Source organism: Salvelinus namaycush, chromosome 7 (genome assembly GCF_016432855.1).
Source record: "Salvelinus namaycush isolate Seneca chromosome 7, SaNama_1.0, whole genome shotgun sequence".
Lineage (NCBI taxonomy): Eukaryota > Metazoa > Chordata > Actinopteri > Salmoniformes > Salmonidae > Salvelinus > Salvelinus namaycush.
In genome coordinates, this window is record NC_052313.1 from 60,422,250 (window position 1) to 60,436,824 (window position 14,575).

The following is a 14,575-nucleotide window of genomic DNA, read 5'->3' on the forward strand; positions in this document are numbered from 1 at the left end:
CATGGATATGAATAGTGACAGTGGAGCACATGGCCTATTTGGTCGTTACCAAATAGGCTATAATTCTATAAAATTGTTAATTTTTGAAATTGTTTTAATTATGTGTATTTAGGATCGTTGTATGCTAGCTGTTTAACTCTAGTTAGCATGCTAGAATCTCTGCTAATTATGACCAAATGTCGTAAAAATGTCATTCCCACCACATAATGAACTGTGATGGTAAAGGCAGAATGTGGTGGTAAAGACAGAATGTATTAGTTCATACATTTTTATTTGCCGTAAGACCTGAAAAGACAAACAAATGACATATATGATCATGGTTCAGTTGAAATTGAACACTAAATAAGACCATTACATGTTGTATTATGTTAGGATGGTTGAGTGATTTTGATGTCTATTCATGTGACTTACTATGGTTATTACTGGGTTAGGGTTAAATGACAACATTTAGACATGACAACTCACTACCAAGTTCTAAACTACCACAAGGGTTAGTAACTACCAAGGGTGAGAAAGAATTCATTTCAAGTAGAATTATTTTCTTCCAGTTATGGGCCATTTAAAAAATAAATAAAAACGACATATACAATCGTAGAACTATATTCATTCAATAGGATCTCTGTGGGCCTAGTCTTAAAGGTTTGTCATTTAACTTTTAAAATGTATGACCTTTTATTGAGTCATAAACACAACCAGTCACGATGTTTTCATCTAATTGTTCAACAATCTCTTCAAAGAGCTCCTTTACTAGGCTACCTGCACATTAATTCACTCACGACATGCGCTACATGGCAAAATTCGTGGATTTGGCTATTTTAGCCACACCCATTGCTGACAGGGGTATAAAATCGGTAGGCCACACAAGCTCACAGAATGGGACCGCCGAGTGCTGAAGAGCATAGGCATTTTGGAACGATTTTTATGCGCTCTGGAAGCAACGTCCGCAAAATAACTCTTCGTCGGGAGCTTTATGAAATGGGTTTCCATGGCCGAGCAGCCTCACACAAGCATAAGATCATTGTGCATAATGCCAAGCGTTGGCTGGAGTGGTGTAAATCTAGCCGCCATTGGAGTGATGAATCACGCTTCACCATCTGGCAGTCCGACGAACGAATCTGGGTTTGGTGGATGGCATGAGAAAGCTGCGTTGACTGGCTCGCACAGAGCCTTGACCTCAACCCCATCGAACCCCTTTGGGATGAATTGGAACAAATGGTCAGTTCTATATCTTCAATCAAATTAAACATGTACTAGTGTGACATTAAAATGTTTAATGGTATTTTTCATCAGTTGTTTTATATGAAATGTCATTTCCACCATACTCTGTCATTACCACAACGCTAAGTCATTACCATCATGGTACATATTTCTGTGGCGAAGGTGTATTAAATTACAATTGATATTGACGATTTTTCCCATTTGTGAACCTAATAGGCTTGTTCTTAAGAATTTCTAAAGTAATGTAAAATATGAAGATTTTGATGTGGTAAATACATGTTTCTGAGTATCATCAAGGCATATATGGACATTTAGACATGCCAATGATGAATACATATAATTAAGAAAACTTCCAAATAGTACAAAAAATACAATTCATGTGAAATGTTATATAAAACACATTAGGTGCCATTTCTGTAATTTCCTTTTCAACTAAAATAGTCAATTTTATGACATGGTGGTAATGACATTTCCCCTCAGGTATTCTGCGAAACCGATAAAAATCTTTAATTCTTAAATAGTTTGGTCTCAGCCACTATTAGATCTTGTTTCCAGAGAGAGTGAAGAAGATATTCAGAGGAAAAGCAGTTTCAAGACATTTCATTTTCCAAAACATTTAACATGCCTGTATTTGCAAAATCAACCATATATTGAAAAAGAACAGGTAGGACTATTCATATAGACATTTTACCACTGTAATCAGATGGACATTATTATGTTATGGTCATTGAATTGATTAGCCCACTAACCACATGTGTTAAATGTGTAGTGTAGCCTACACTGTGTAGGACTATGAATTGGGAAGCTATAGGCTAATTATGTTCTGGCCCGCAGACTAGCTACAAGTGTCACGCCCTGATCTGTTTCACCTGTCCTTGTGCTCGTCTCCACCCCACTCCAGGTGTCGCCCGTCTTCCCCACTTATCACCTGGGTATTTCTACTTGTGTTTTCTGTCTGTCTGTGCCAGTTTGTCTTGTTTGTTCAAGCCTACCAGCGGTTTGTGTCTCAGCTCCTGCTTTTTCCAGTCTCTCTTTTCTCGCCCTTCTGGTTTTGACCCCTGACTCCGAGCCCGCCTGTCTGACCCTGCCTGTGGTCCTGTACCTTTGGCTCTACTCTGGATTACCGACCTTTGCCTGACCTATGCCTGACCTGGGCCGTCCTGTACCTTGGCCCCACTACTATGGATTATTGACCCCAGCCTGCATTGACCTGTCGTTTGCCAGCCCCTGTTGTTACAATAAACATTGTTACTTCTACTTCTACACTTGGGTCTTACCTGAAACCTGATAACAAGTTAGGCAACACATTGACTGGAGGACAAACCTAGTTGCCAACCCTTGTTGTATATTGTCAATTCAATCTCCCCTTCACCATCAAACAGATAATTCAAACGTGTGGATTTAGTGCTAAACTGGAAGGACTCATTGTCTATGTGAATTGAAATTATGTTGTTCCCCACCAGTGCCCTCAGAAGAGGAAACAATGATACAATGTAGTCTAACAACATCTCTCTCAAACAGCACAGATGTGAGATGTGTTTCACTGTAGAAGCACTGGTCCTCTTCCTGTTTAATTCCAGGTTGCATATTACAATATTTAAGGGCATATCAGATGGTCTGCTCTGACCATAACAGTCACACCAAGCATAGGGTTGGTTGGTATAAGATTGAAATGGGTAAATAATGTACCTGTGAAAACCCTATGAAATAGCTCCCCAATACCATCTGATGTATATATTTAATGTATTACATGAATGGAGACCACACCCCTTCCAACAATACATTTAAATCGTGTTTTACTGTGATTATTTCACCCTGCTGCATGTATTCAATGTATTCCATTTCAAATGTGTCTCTCAGTGCGGCTTTAGTTCCGGGCTATTAAGACACATCTGTCAGTTTCTTCTATGTTCCTAGGCCTCTAGTACAATGGAAAACATATATTGTTTTTGGTCACTACCATTCCATTAAAATACCATGCTACTGGTGCAAATACCAAAACTAACAACATTGAAAAATATCTACTATCATCTATTTTTTTGGTCACTATAGTGCCATGGTATTTTTTCCCCCAATGTACTACAATCTTACATTTTTGTAAGGGCTGTTCTTCACATCAGAGTGCTGCTGCAGGCTCTTTGCCTCTCTGGACCATGTCGGGCGGGCCGGGCACAACGCACAAAGCTCAAGGCGTGCTCTCCACTTCCCTCTGGCAGCCTGATAATACATCACTCCTGATAGACACCAGCTAAAACTCTGGCATAAATGAGGCAGCCTATACACCTAATCATTAGCGATCTGACATGCTGTATTGCATGGAAACTGTAGTCTACTAACAACAGCAGCTACATAGTCTAGCCTACTATGGCCCTATCCCTCTGGCCAGGGTAAACAATTCAGTAAGCTGAATTCACTGTAATGTTCTTGGAACCATTCCTGGACAAGCCTTGTAGCATAAGGCATAATCCTGCTGAAAAAAAAACATTTTGCAGATGGATACACTGTTGCCATGAAGGGATGCACCTGATTGGCAATGATGTTTAGATATACTGTGGCATTCAAACATTGCTCAACTTTTATCAAGGGGCCCAATGTGTGCCCTGAAAACACACCCCACCCCTTCACACCACCAGCCTGCAATGCGGACACACAACATGGATGCATGCAGTGGTGTAAAGTACTTAAATAGTTATTTATTTTACTAAATTCCCCCCAATTTCTTAACTTTTACTCCATATATTTTTTCCCCCAGACACCCAAAAGTACTAGTTACATTTTATACGATTAGCAGGACAGAAAATGGTCCAATTCCCACACTTATCAAGATAACTGCCGTGGTCATCCCTACTGCCTCTGATCTGGCAGACTCACTGGTTCGCTTAAAAACCTCTTAAGAATCGTACCCTTTTTTTTTTCTTCCCCCCCCCACATAAAATGACATACCCAAATCTTACTGCCTGTAGCTCAGCACCGGAAGCAAAGACATGCATAGTCTTGATATCTTTTGAAAGGAAACTATTTGAAGTTTGTGGAAATGTGAAATGAATGTAGGAGAATAACACATTAGATCTGGTAAAAACATACAAACAAAAAAAAAACTGTTTTTCTTTTTCATGAACTTTGAAATGCAAGAAAGGCCATACTTTCAGATAGGAGTCTAGGTGTAATTTAGATTTGCCACCAGATGGCAGCACTGTATGCAAAGGTTCTGACTGATCCAGTGAAGAATTTACATTACTGCACTGTATCAAGTCTGCCAGGAGTTCGCCCCAAATGTCCTGAATTTGTCAATTGATATATTTAAGTACATAACTATAGAGAACATATAAAAATGCTATATTAATAAAAAAAATAAGTTTACACACTCCCAGGAATGTCATACATGATGGATCATTAGCTTACACACTAATTTTCACACATCTAGATGGCCGGGCGGGGTAGGTGTGGAGCCAGAGACAACAGGGGTTCAAAAATGTAGAACCCAGCTCCTACATTTAACATAAAATAAATGTTTATCAAACAAAACTGTGCTACATTTTTATCTCTGGGACCCTAAGGATGACAAATCAGAGTAACATTACTGAATGTAGGTACACTATTTACCTTCAGAGGTGAATGTATCAAACCAGTTGCCATGATACAAGTTGTTGTTGTACACTCTCCTCAAACAATAGCAAAATATTTTTTCACTGTAATAGCTACTGTTAATTTGACACTGAAGTTAGATTAACAATAATGTAAGCTTTCTGCCCATATAAAAGACATGTCTATGTCCCAGAAAGTTAGCTGTTGAATACAATGTCATTATAGTCACATTAGCAACAACCGTCCTGTTTTAGGAACACCCATCCCGTAGAGGTTCATTTAAGAAATTTGAAATGATTCATAATTTTAGTTTTGATACTTAAGTATATTTAAAACCAAATACTTTTACTCAAGTGGTATTCTACTTGGTGACTTTCAGTTTTACTTGAGTTACTCTTGCCACATTAACAGCAGAAGTCAGGCTTCTCTCCTGTGTCTGTTCTCTGATGAACTTTTAGCTCAGCTGTTTTAAAACATTTTCTAGTCAGATCAGCGGTGAGGAACAACTCATGTATGTATACGTTCATGTGTTTTTAAGTTACACAGTATAGAGAAACTCTTTCCACAGTCAGAGCATGAGTAAGGCTTCACTCCTGTATGTATACGTTCATGTGTTTTTAAGTTACACAGTATAGAGAAACTCTTTCCACAATCAGAGCAGGAGTACGGCTTCTCTCCTGTGTGTGTTCTCTGATGAACCTTTAGCTGACCTGATGTTGTGAAGCATTTTACACAGTCAGAGCAGGAGTAAGGCTTCAATCTTGTATGTATACGTTCATGTCTTTTTAAGAGAACCAGTTGAGAGAAACTCTTTCCACAGTCAGAGCAGGAGTACGGCTTCTCACCTGTGTGTGTTCTCTGATGAACTTTTAGCTCAGCTGATGTTGTGAAGCATTTTAAACAGTCAGAGCAGGAGTAAGGCTTCACTCCTGTATGTATAAGTTTGTGGCTTTTTAAGGGCCCCAGTTGAGAGAAAATCTTTCCACAGTCAGAGCAGGAGTAAGGTTTCTCTCCTGTGTGTATACGTTCATGTTGTTTTAAGGTGCCCAGTTGAGAGAAAGTCTTTCCACAGTCAGCGCAAAAGTAAGGCTTCTCTCCTGTGTGTGTTCTCTGGTGAACTTTTAGGTCAGTTGATGTTGTGAAGCATTTTACACAGTCAGAGCAGGAGTAAGGCTTCACTCCTGTATGTATACGTTCATGTGTTTTTAAGTTGAACAGTAGAGAGAAACTCTTTCCACAGTCAGAGCAGGAGTACGGTTTTTCTCCTGTGTGTGTTCTCTGATGAACTTCTAGCTGACCTGATGTTGTGAAGCAATTTCCACAGTCAGTGCAGGAGTAAGGCTTCACTCCTGTATGTATAAGTTCATGTCTTTTTAAGGGGCCCAGTTGAGAGAAAGTCTTTCCACAGTCAGAGCAGGAGTAAGGCTTCTCTCCTGTGTGTGTTCTCTGATGAACTTTTAGCTCAGCTGATGTTGTGAAGCATTTTAAACAGTCAGAGCAGGAGTAAGGCTTCACTCCTGTATGTATACGTTCATGTCTTTTTAGGGGGCCAAGTTGAGAGAAAATCTTTCCACAGTCAGAGCAGGAGTAAGGCTTCTCTCCTGTGTGTGTTCTCTGATGAACTTTTAGCTCAGCTGATGTTGTGAAGAATTTTACACATTCAGAGCAGGAGTAAGGCTTCAGTCCTGTATGTCTACGTTTATGTGTTTTTAAGAAGTCCATTCTTGAAAAACTCTTCCCACAGTCAGAACAGGAGTAAGGCTTCGCTCCATTGTGCACACTCTGATGAACTGTCAGATTCCTTGATGTTGTGAATCTCTTCCCACAGTCAGTACAGGAATACGGATTCTCTCCTGTGTGTATTTTTAGGTGTATGTTTAGCTTTGATAGAATTGGGAAAATCTCCTCACAGTGTGGGCAGTGGTGACACCTCTTAGCTCTGTGATGTTCCTGCTGTTGATCTCTGGACGTAGAGAATGTCTCAACATGGTCTCCTGTGTGAACAACATCAGGAGAACCAGTCAATTGGAGTGATATACATGTCAATCAAATTTATATTATGAAGCCCTTTTTACATCATAAGTTGTCACAAAGTGCCTTTCAGAAACCCAGCCTAAAATCCCTAAAGAGCAAGCAATGCAAATGTAGAAGCACAGTGATAGAAGCACAGTGGAAAGGAAAAACTCCCTAGAAAGCAGGAACCTTGGAAGAAATGCAGAGAGGAACCAGGCCCAAAGGTGTGACCAGTCCTCTTCTGGCTGTACCGGGTGACATATGTATTCATATCAGTAGGCTGTACAATACAGGGGAATAAAACTACTCTAAAAGTGGGTAAGAGATTAAAGCTAAAAAGGGGCGTGTCATCCTCCACTCACTATCACAAGGGTTAGTAACTACACAGACTCATTTCATATAACTTTATAACACTAAATGTTTGTCTACTTCACTTCTTTGGTCTACTCTCTGATCACTCCAGATAGCCCAGTCAATAAAACAAATGCTGGCAATACTGGTGTCAAACCATGCAAGTGTCAGTAGAATTAAATAACATTTACCTTCTCATGGAAACAGTTCATCATGAAACAGTTCTACTGCAACTTTTCATACACAGTGGGAAGTTGGAATGAATAACACAAACTTAGTTAGATACAACCTGCTCTTACCATGAGAAACAGATTCCCCAATCTTCTCCTCCTCTTCTTCATCTTTAATGTTGACATTCAGCTCCAGTGTTTGACTGCAGTCTTCCAGCTTCACTGATGCCATCTCTGGATCCTGCAGTGCAAACTGGGCTCCACTGTCCCAATCAGGACCCAGTGACTGTAGGTTTCTACTCAGTGTGGAAGGAGAGAGGCAGGCTGGGTTTGTCGTCACTGTTGAAGTTACCGGCTTCAGACTTAATTCTAGTCGTCCTGTAGTAACAATGAACAGACAAAAAACGTTTGTCTATATTATTATTTCTTCTTGTTCAATTATCAAATTCAGTGCATGACTTGGACTGAAATAGGTGCCGGTACTGTTTATATTTAGGTGCAGGAGCTCCACAATACTGTTGAGCTAATATTCTAGAAGAGGAACATGAGCTCATGCAGTAGAAATTTGAGGTTCCGGTTCTCAGCTCCAGTGAGCTCCTGTCCATCTCATTTCAATAGATGAGGTAGGTAAGCATTGACAACAAAACATGAATTCATTCAAATTAGACAAAGTACACGCTTTAAAATTAGCTATGCTACACAACGTAAGTGAATTTAATTAAATGTAGATGTCCCAAATTCACAAATGCATGAATGACAAAAACATTTAGTACAAGGTTACAGTTTGTTTTAACCTCGTCTTCACTGTATTTCACATCAAAAACCAATTGTAATTCCCGTTCACACCATAGTAACATTTACAGATAAATATAGAAGTCTGTTGACGCAGACAGAGTGGGCCCAGCCATGTTACCAGCTCGTGAATTTCACACAAAACCATTAACATGCCAAAAAAAACTCAGAAATCAGAAAATCAAATAAATAGAATTTTTTTTTTTTATTACCTTGTAGAAATTATGTACATCCATTCAGACAAACCCAAAGTTTCTATCTGTGTGACTTTTAAAATAGTTTATCACGTTCACTTGGTTTGACATAAAAAATAACAAACCTTTACCAAAAGTGAAAATACTTGAACGGATTTGTTACCTAACATGGTATGACATGTTCTTTTGATATTAGATAGTTTAAATGTGCTATTATATACCTGTAGTAATAAATAGAAACGGACATAAGGTTATCTTTTTAACATCACAGTTCTGGCGCTTTCTTTATTCTGAATATTCGGGATCACTGCTACTCGAACTTCCGCGATGCATACAAAGCCCTCCCACGCCTTTGCCTTCGGCAAATCTGACCATGAATCCATTTGTTGTTCCCAGCCTATAGACAGAAACTAAAACAGGAAACGTCCGTGCTCAGGTCAATACAACGCTGGTTTGACCAATCGGATTGCTTCGATCACGTGGACTGGGTTATGTTCCGGATAGCCTCAGACAACATTGATGTATACACTGACTCGGTGAGCGAGTTTATTAGCAAGTGCATCGGAGATGTTTTACCCGCTGTGACGATTAAAACCTTCCCAAACCAGAAACCGTGGATTAATGGCAGCATTGGCGCAAATGTGAAAGCGGGAACCACCGCTTTTAATCATGGCAAGGCGACCGGAAACATGACTGTATACAAACAGTGCAGCTATTCCTTCCACAAGGCAATCAAACAACAAAAGTGTCAGTATAGAGAAAGTCGAGTCACAATTCAAACACGAGACGTATGTGGCAGGGTCTACAGTCAATCACGGATTACAAAAAGAAAACCAGCCCCGTCGCGGACATCAATGTCTTGCTCCCAGACAAATTAAACAACTTCTTTGCTCGCTTTGAGGATAATACAGTGCCACTGACACGGCCCACTACCAAAGCCTGTTGGCTCTCCTTCTCCGTGGCCAACGTGAGTAAAACATTTAAACGTGTTAACCCTCGCAACGCTGCCAGTCCAGACGGCATCCCTCAGAGCATGCGCAGGCCAGCTGGCTGGTGTGTTTACGGACATATTCAACCAATCCCTATCCCAGTCTGTTGTCCTCACACGCTTCAAGACGGCCACCATTGTTCCTGTTCCCAAGAAAGCTAAGGTAACTGAACTAAATGACTATCGCCCCATTGGACTCACTTCTGTCATCATGAAGTGCTTTGAGAGACTAGTCAAGGATCATATCACCTCCACCCTACCTGATACCCTAGACCCACTCCAAATTGCTTAACGCCCCAATAGGTCCACAGACTGCCTATCCCATCTGGACAAGAGGAATACCTATGTAAGAATGCTGTTCATTGACTACAGCTCAGCATTTAACACCATAGTACCCTCCAAACTCATTATTAAGCTTGAGACCCCGGGGCTCAACCCCGCCCTGTGCAACTGGGTCCTGGACTTTCTGACGGGCCGCCCCCAGGTGGTGAAGGTAGGAAACAACATCTCCACCCCGCTGATCCTCAACACTGGGGCCCCACAAGGGTGCGTTCTCAGCCCTCTCCTGTACTCCCTGTTCACCCATACTGTGTGGTCATGCACGCTTCCAACTCAATCATCAAGTTTGCAGACGACACTACAGTGGTAGGCCTGATTATCAACAATGATGAGACGACCTACAGGGAGGAGGTGAGGGCCCTTGGAGTGTGGTGTCAAGAAAACAACCTCTCACTCAATGTCAACAAAACAAAGGAGATGATCATGGACTACAGGAAACAGCAGAGGGAGCACCCCCACATCCACATCAACGGAACAGTAGTGGAGAAGGTGGAACATTTTATGTTCCTCGGCGTACACATCACGGACAAACTGAAATGGTCCACCCACACAGACAGCATGGTGAAGGCGCAAAAGCACCCCTTCAACCTCAGGAGGCTGAAGAAATTTGGCTTGTCATCTAAAAACACTCAAACTTTTACAGATGCACAACCAGGAGCATCCTGTCAGGCTGTATCACCGCCTGGTACTGCAATTGCACTGCCCTCGACCGCAAGGCTCTCCAGAGGGTAGTGCGGTCTGCACAACGCATCACCGGGGGACAACTACCTGCTCCCCAAGACACCTACAGCATTCGATGTCAAAGGAAGGCCAAAAAGATCATCAAGGACACCAACCACCCGAGCCACTGCCTGTTCACCCCGCTATCATCCAGAAGGCGAGGTCAGTACAGGTGCATCAAAGCTGTGACCGATAGACTGAGAAACAGCTTCTATCTCAAGGCCATCAGACTGTTAAACAGCGATCACTAACATAGAGACGCTGCTGCCAACATACAGACTCAAATCTATGGCCACTTCAATAAATGGACTTAAAAGGTATCACTAGTCACTTTAAATAACACCACTTTTAATAATATTTACATATCCTACATTACTCATTTCATATGTATATACTGTATTCTATACCATCTACTGCATCACACATCCCAAGATGGCGTAGCAGTCAGACGTCCTTTGTCCTCGTCGTGTGTATATATATATTTTTCTTTGCATATCTTTTTATATATATATATTATTTTTTTCTTCTAAAAACTCAACTTCAAAACACTCTCCTGCAACCCGCCTCACCAAATATGGTGTGAATCTGTTTGTTTCTTTTAAAAGTATTATTCACCTCAAATCTGAAATCCACAACAGAAGCTAGCCAGAAGTTAGCCAGTTCACTAGCTAACGTTAGTATTCAGCTAACCACGGCTAGCGGTCATCAGCTATCCTTTAGCTCGGAAGCCTATCGCCAGTTTTGTACAACGCGACTCAGACCAGAGCATACCGGACCTATTTTCTCTCCATATCCCCTGATTCTTACCGCAAGCTCTGGACATTTTCACCTGTATCTTGCAACTAGCTAGCTGCTATCCGAGTGACTATTGGCTAACGTCGGTCCCGGAGCAAACACCAATTATCCCGGAGCTAGCCAGCTGAAGAGTTCTATCAGCCACTCCTGGGCTACAATCACATAGCCGGACCCGTTTTACTGCTGATGCGAAGCCCCACCGGGCCTTCACGACTGGACTACGAACGTAATCTGCCCGAGGAAGTTATTCAACTGGCCCCTCAGTCGCGACGTAACCTGAACGCCCATCTGTTAACTGCGGCCCATTATTTGTTAGCTGTCTTGAGCATATTGGCTGCTAGCTGAATAGGTCTATCGGACTATTTTCCTGGGCCATTATAACTATAATTATTTTGCCAATTGGATTGGTCCCCTCTACCACACGGAACCCCACTAATCTACCGACGGAAACGCACGAGGTGGCTAAAAACAGACCTCCGTCTTCTGCTAGCATGCTACCCGTGGCCCGGCTAGCTATCTGAATCGCCGTGACCCCAATCAACCTCACTACTCACTGGATCCTTATGATCACTCGGCTAAGCATACCTCTCCTTAATGTCAATATGCCTTGTCCATTCCTGTTCTGGTTTGTGTTTATTGGCTTATTTCACTGTAGAGCCTCTAGCCCTGCTCAATATACCTTATCCAACCCTTCAGCTCCACCACCCACATATGCGATGACATCAATTATGTTTCTAGAGACAATATCTCTCTCATCACTCAATGCCTAGGTTTACCTCCACTGTATTCACATCCTACCATACCTCTGTCTGTACATTATACCTTGAATCTATTTTATCGCCCCCAGAAACCTGCTCCTTTTACTCTCTTTTCCTGACGTCCTAGACGACCAATTCTCATAGCTTTTAGCCGTACACTTTTCCTACTCCTCCTCTGTTCCTCTGGCGATGTAGAGGTTAATCCAGGCCCTGCAGTGCCTAGCTCCACTCCTATTCCCCAGGCGCTCTCTTTTGTTGACTTCTGTAACCATAAAATCCTTGGTTTTATGCATGTTAACATTAGAAGCCTCCTCCCTAAGTTTGTTTTATTCACTGCTTTAGCACACTCTGCCAACCCGGATGTCCTAGCCGTGTCTGAATCCTGGCTTAGAAAGACCAACAAAAACTCTGAAATCTCCATCCCTAACTACAACATTTTCAGACAAGATAGAACGGCCAAAGGGGACAGTGTTGCAATCTACTGCAGAGATAAACTGCAGAGTTCTGTCCTACTATCCAGGTCTGAACCCAAACAATTTGAACTTCTACTTTTAAAAATCCACCTCTCTAAAAACAAGTCTCTCACCGTTGCCGCTTGCAATAGACCACCCTCTGCCCCCAGCTGTGCTCTGGACACCATAAGTGAACTGATTGCCCCCCATCTATCTTCAGAGATTGTGCTGCTAGGTGACCTAAACTGGGACACGCTTAACACCACGGCCATCCTACAATCTAAGCTTGTTGCCCTCAATCTCACACAAATTATCAATGAACCTACCAGGTACAACCCCAAAGCCGTAAACACGGGCACCCTCATAGATATCATCCTAACCAACTTGCCCTCTAAATACACCTCTGCTGTTTTCAACCAAGATCTCAGCGATAACTGCCTCATTGCCTGTATCCGTAATGGGTCAGTGGTCAAACGACCTCCACTCATCACTGTCAAACGCTCCCTGAAACACTCCAGCGAGCAGGCCTTTCTAATCGACCTGGCCCGGGTATCCTGGAAGGATATTGACCTCATCCCGTCAGTAGAGGATGCCTGGTTATTCTTTAAAAATGCCTTCCTCACCATCTTAAATAAGAATGACCCATTCAAGAAATTTAGAACCAGGAACAGATATAGCCCTTGGTTCTCTCCAGACCTGACTGCCATTAACCAGCACAAAAACATCCTGTGGCGTTCTGCATTAGCATCGAACAGCCCCCGTGATATGCAACTTTTCAGGGAAGTTAGAAACCAATATACACAGACAGTTAGAAAAGCCAAGGCTAGCATTTCAAGCAGAAATTTGCTTCCTGTAACACAAACTCAAAAAAGTTCTGTGACACTGTAAAGTCCATGGAGAATAAGAGCACCTCCTCCCAGCTGCCCACTGCACTGAGGATAGGAAACTCTGTCACCACTGATAAATCCACTATAATTGAGAATTTCAATAAGCATTTTTCTACGGCTGGCCATGCTTTCCACCTAGCTACCCCTACCCATAACCCAGTCAACAGCACTGCACCCCCCACAGCAACTCGCCCAAGCCTTCGCCATTTCTCCTTCTCCCAGATCCAGTCAGCTGATGTTCTGAAAGAGCGGCAAAATCTGGACCCCTACAAGTCAGCCGGGCTAGACAATCTGGACCCTCTCTTTCTAAAATGATCTGCCGAAATTGTTGCAACCCCTATTACTAGCCTGTTCAACCTCTCTTTCGTATCGTCTGAGATTCCCAAAGATTGGAAAGCAGCTGTGGTCATCCCCCTCTTCAAAAGGGGGGGGACACTCTTGACCCAAACTGCTACAGACCTATATCTATCCTACCCTGCCTTTCTAAGGTCTTCGAAAGCCAAGTTAACAAACAGATTACCGACCATTTCGAATCCCACGTACTTTCTCCACTATGCAATCTGGTTTCAGAGCTGGTCATGGGTGCACCTCAGCCACGCTCAAGGTCCTAAACGATATCTTAACCGCCATCGATAAGAAACAATACTGTGCAGCCGTATTCATTGACCTGGCCAAGGCTTTCGACTCTGTCAATCACCACATCCTCATCAGCAGACTCAACAGCCTCGGTTTCTCAAATGATTGCCTACTTTTCCGATAGAGTTCAGTGTGTCAAATCGGGCGGCCTGTTGTCTGGGCCTCTGGCAGTCTCTATGGGAGTGCCACAGGGTTCAATTCTTGGGCCAACTCTTTTCTCTGTATACATCAATGATGTCGCTCTTGCTGCTGGTGAGTCTCTGATCCACCTCTACGCAGACGACATCATTCTGTATACTTCTGGCCCCTCTTTGGACACTGTGTTAACTACCCTCCAGGCGAGCTTCAACGCTATACAACTCTCCTTCCGTAGCCTCCAACTGCTCTTAAATACAAGTAAAACTAAATGCATGCTCTTCAACCGATCGCTGCCTGCACCTGCCCGCCTGTCCAACATCACTACTCTGGACGGCTCTGACTTAGAATATGTGGACAACTACAAATACCTAGGTGTCTGGTTAGACTGTAAACTCTCCTTCCAGACTCACATCAAACATCTCCAATCCAAAGTTAAATCTAGAATTGGCTTCCTATTTCGCAACAAAGCATCCTTCACTCATGCTGCCAAACATACCCTCGTAAAACTGACCATCCTACCGATCCCCGACTTCGGTGAT

At 42.5% G+C, this 14,575-nt stretch overlaps 1 protein-coding gene across 1 annotated transcript; it reads right to left on the minus strand.

Annotated features, from left to right (window-relative positions):
• Positions 1-4,317: 4,317 nt before the first annotated feature.
• LOC120051558 (zinc finger protein 665-like) lies at positions 4,318-7,509 on the minus strand (the record flags this gene model as incomplete). The annotated part of the gene is made up of 2 exons (XM_038998499.1): positions 4,318-6,797; positions 7,467-7,509. Coding segments are annotated over 2 exons (1,530 nt in total), but the record flags the coding sequence as incomplete, so codon positions are not given.
• Positions 7,510-14,575: the final 7,066 nt, after the last annotated feature.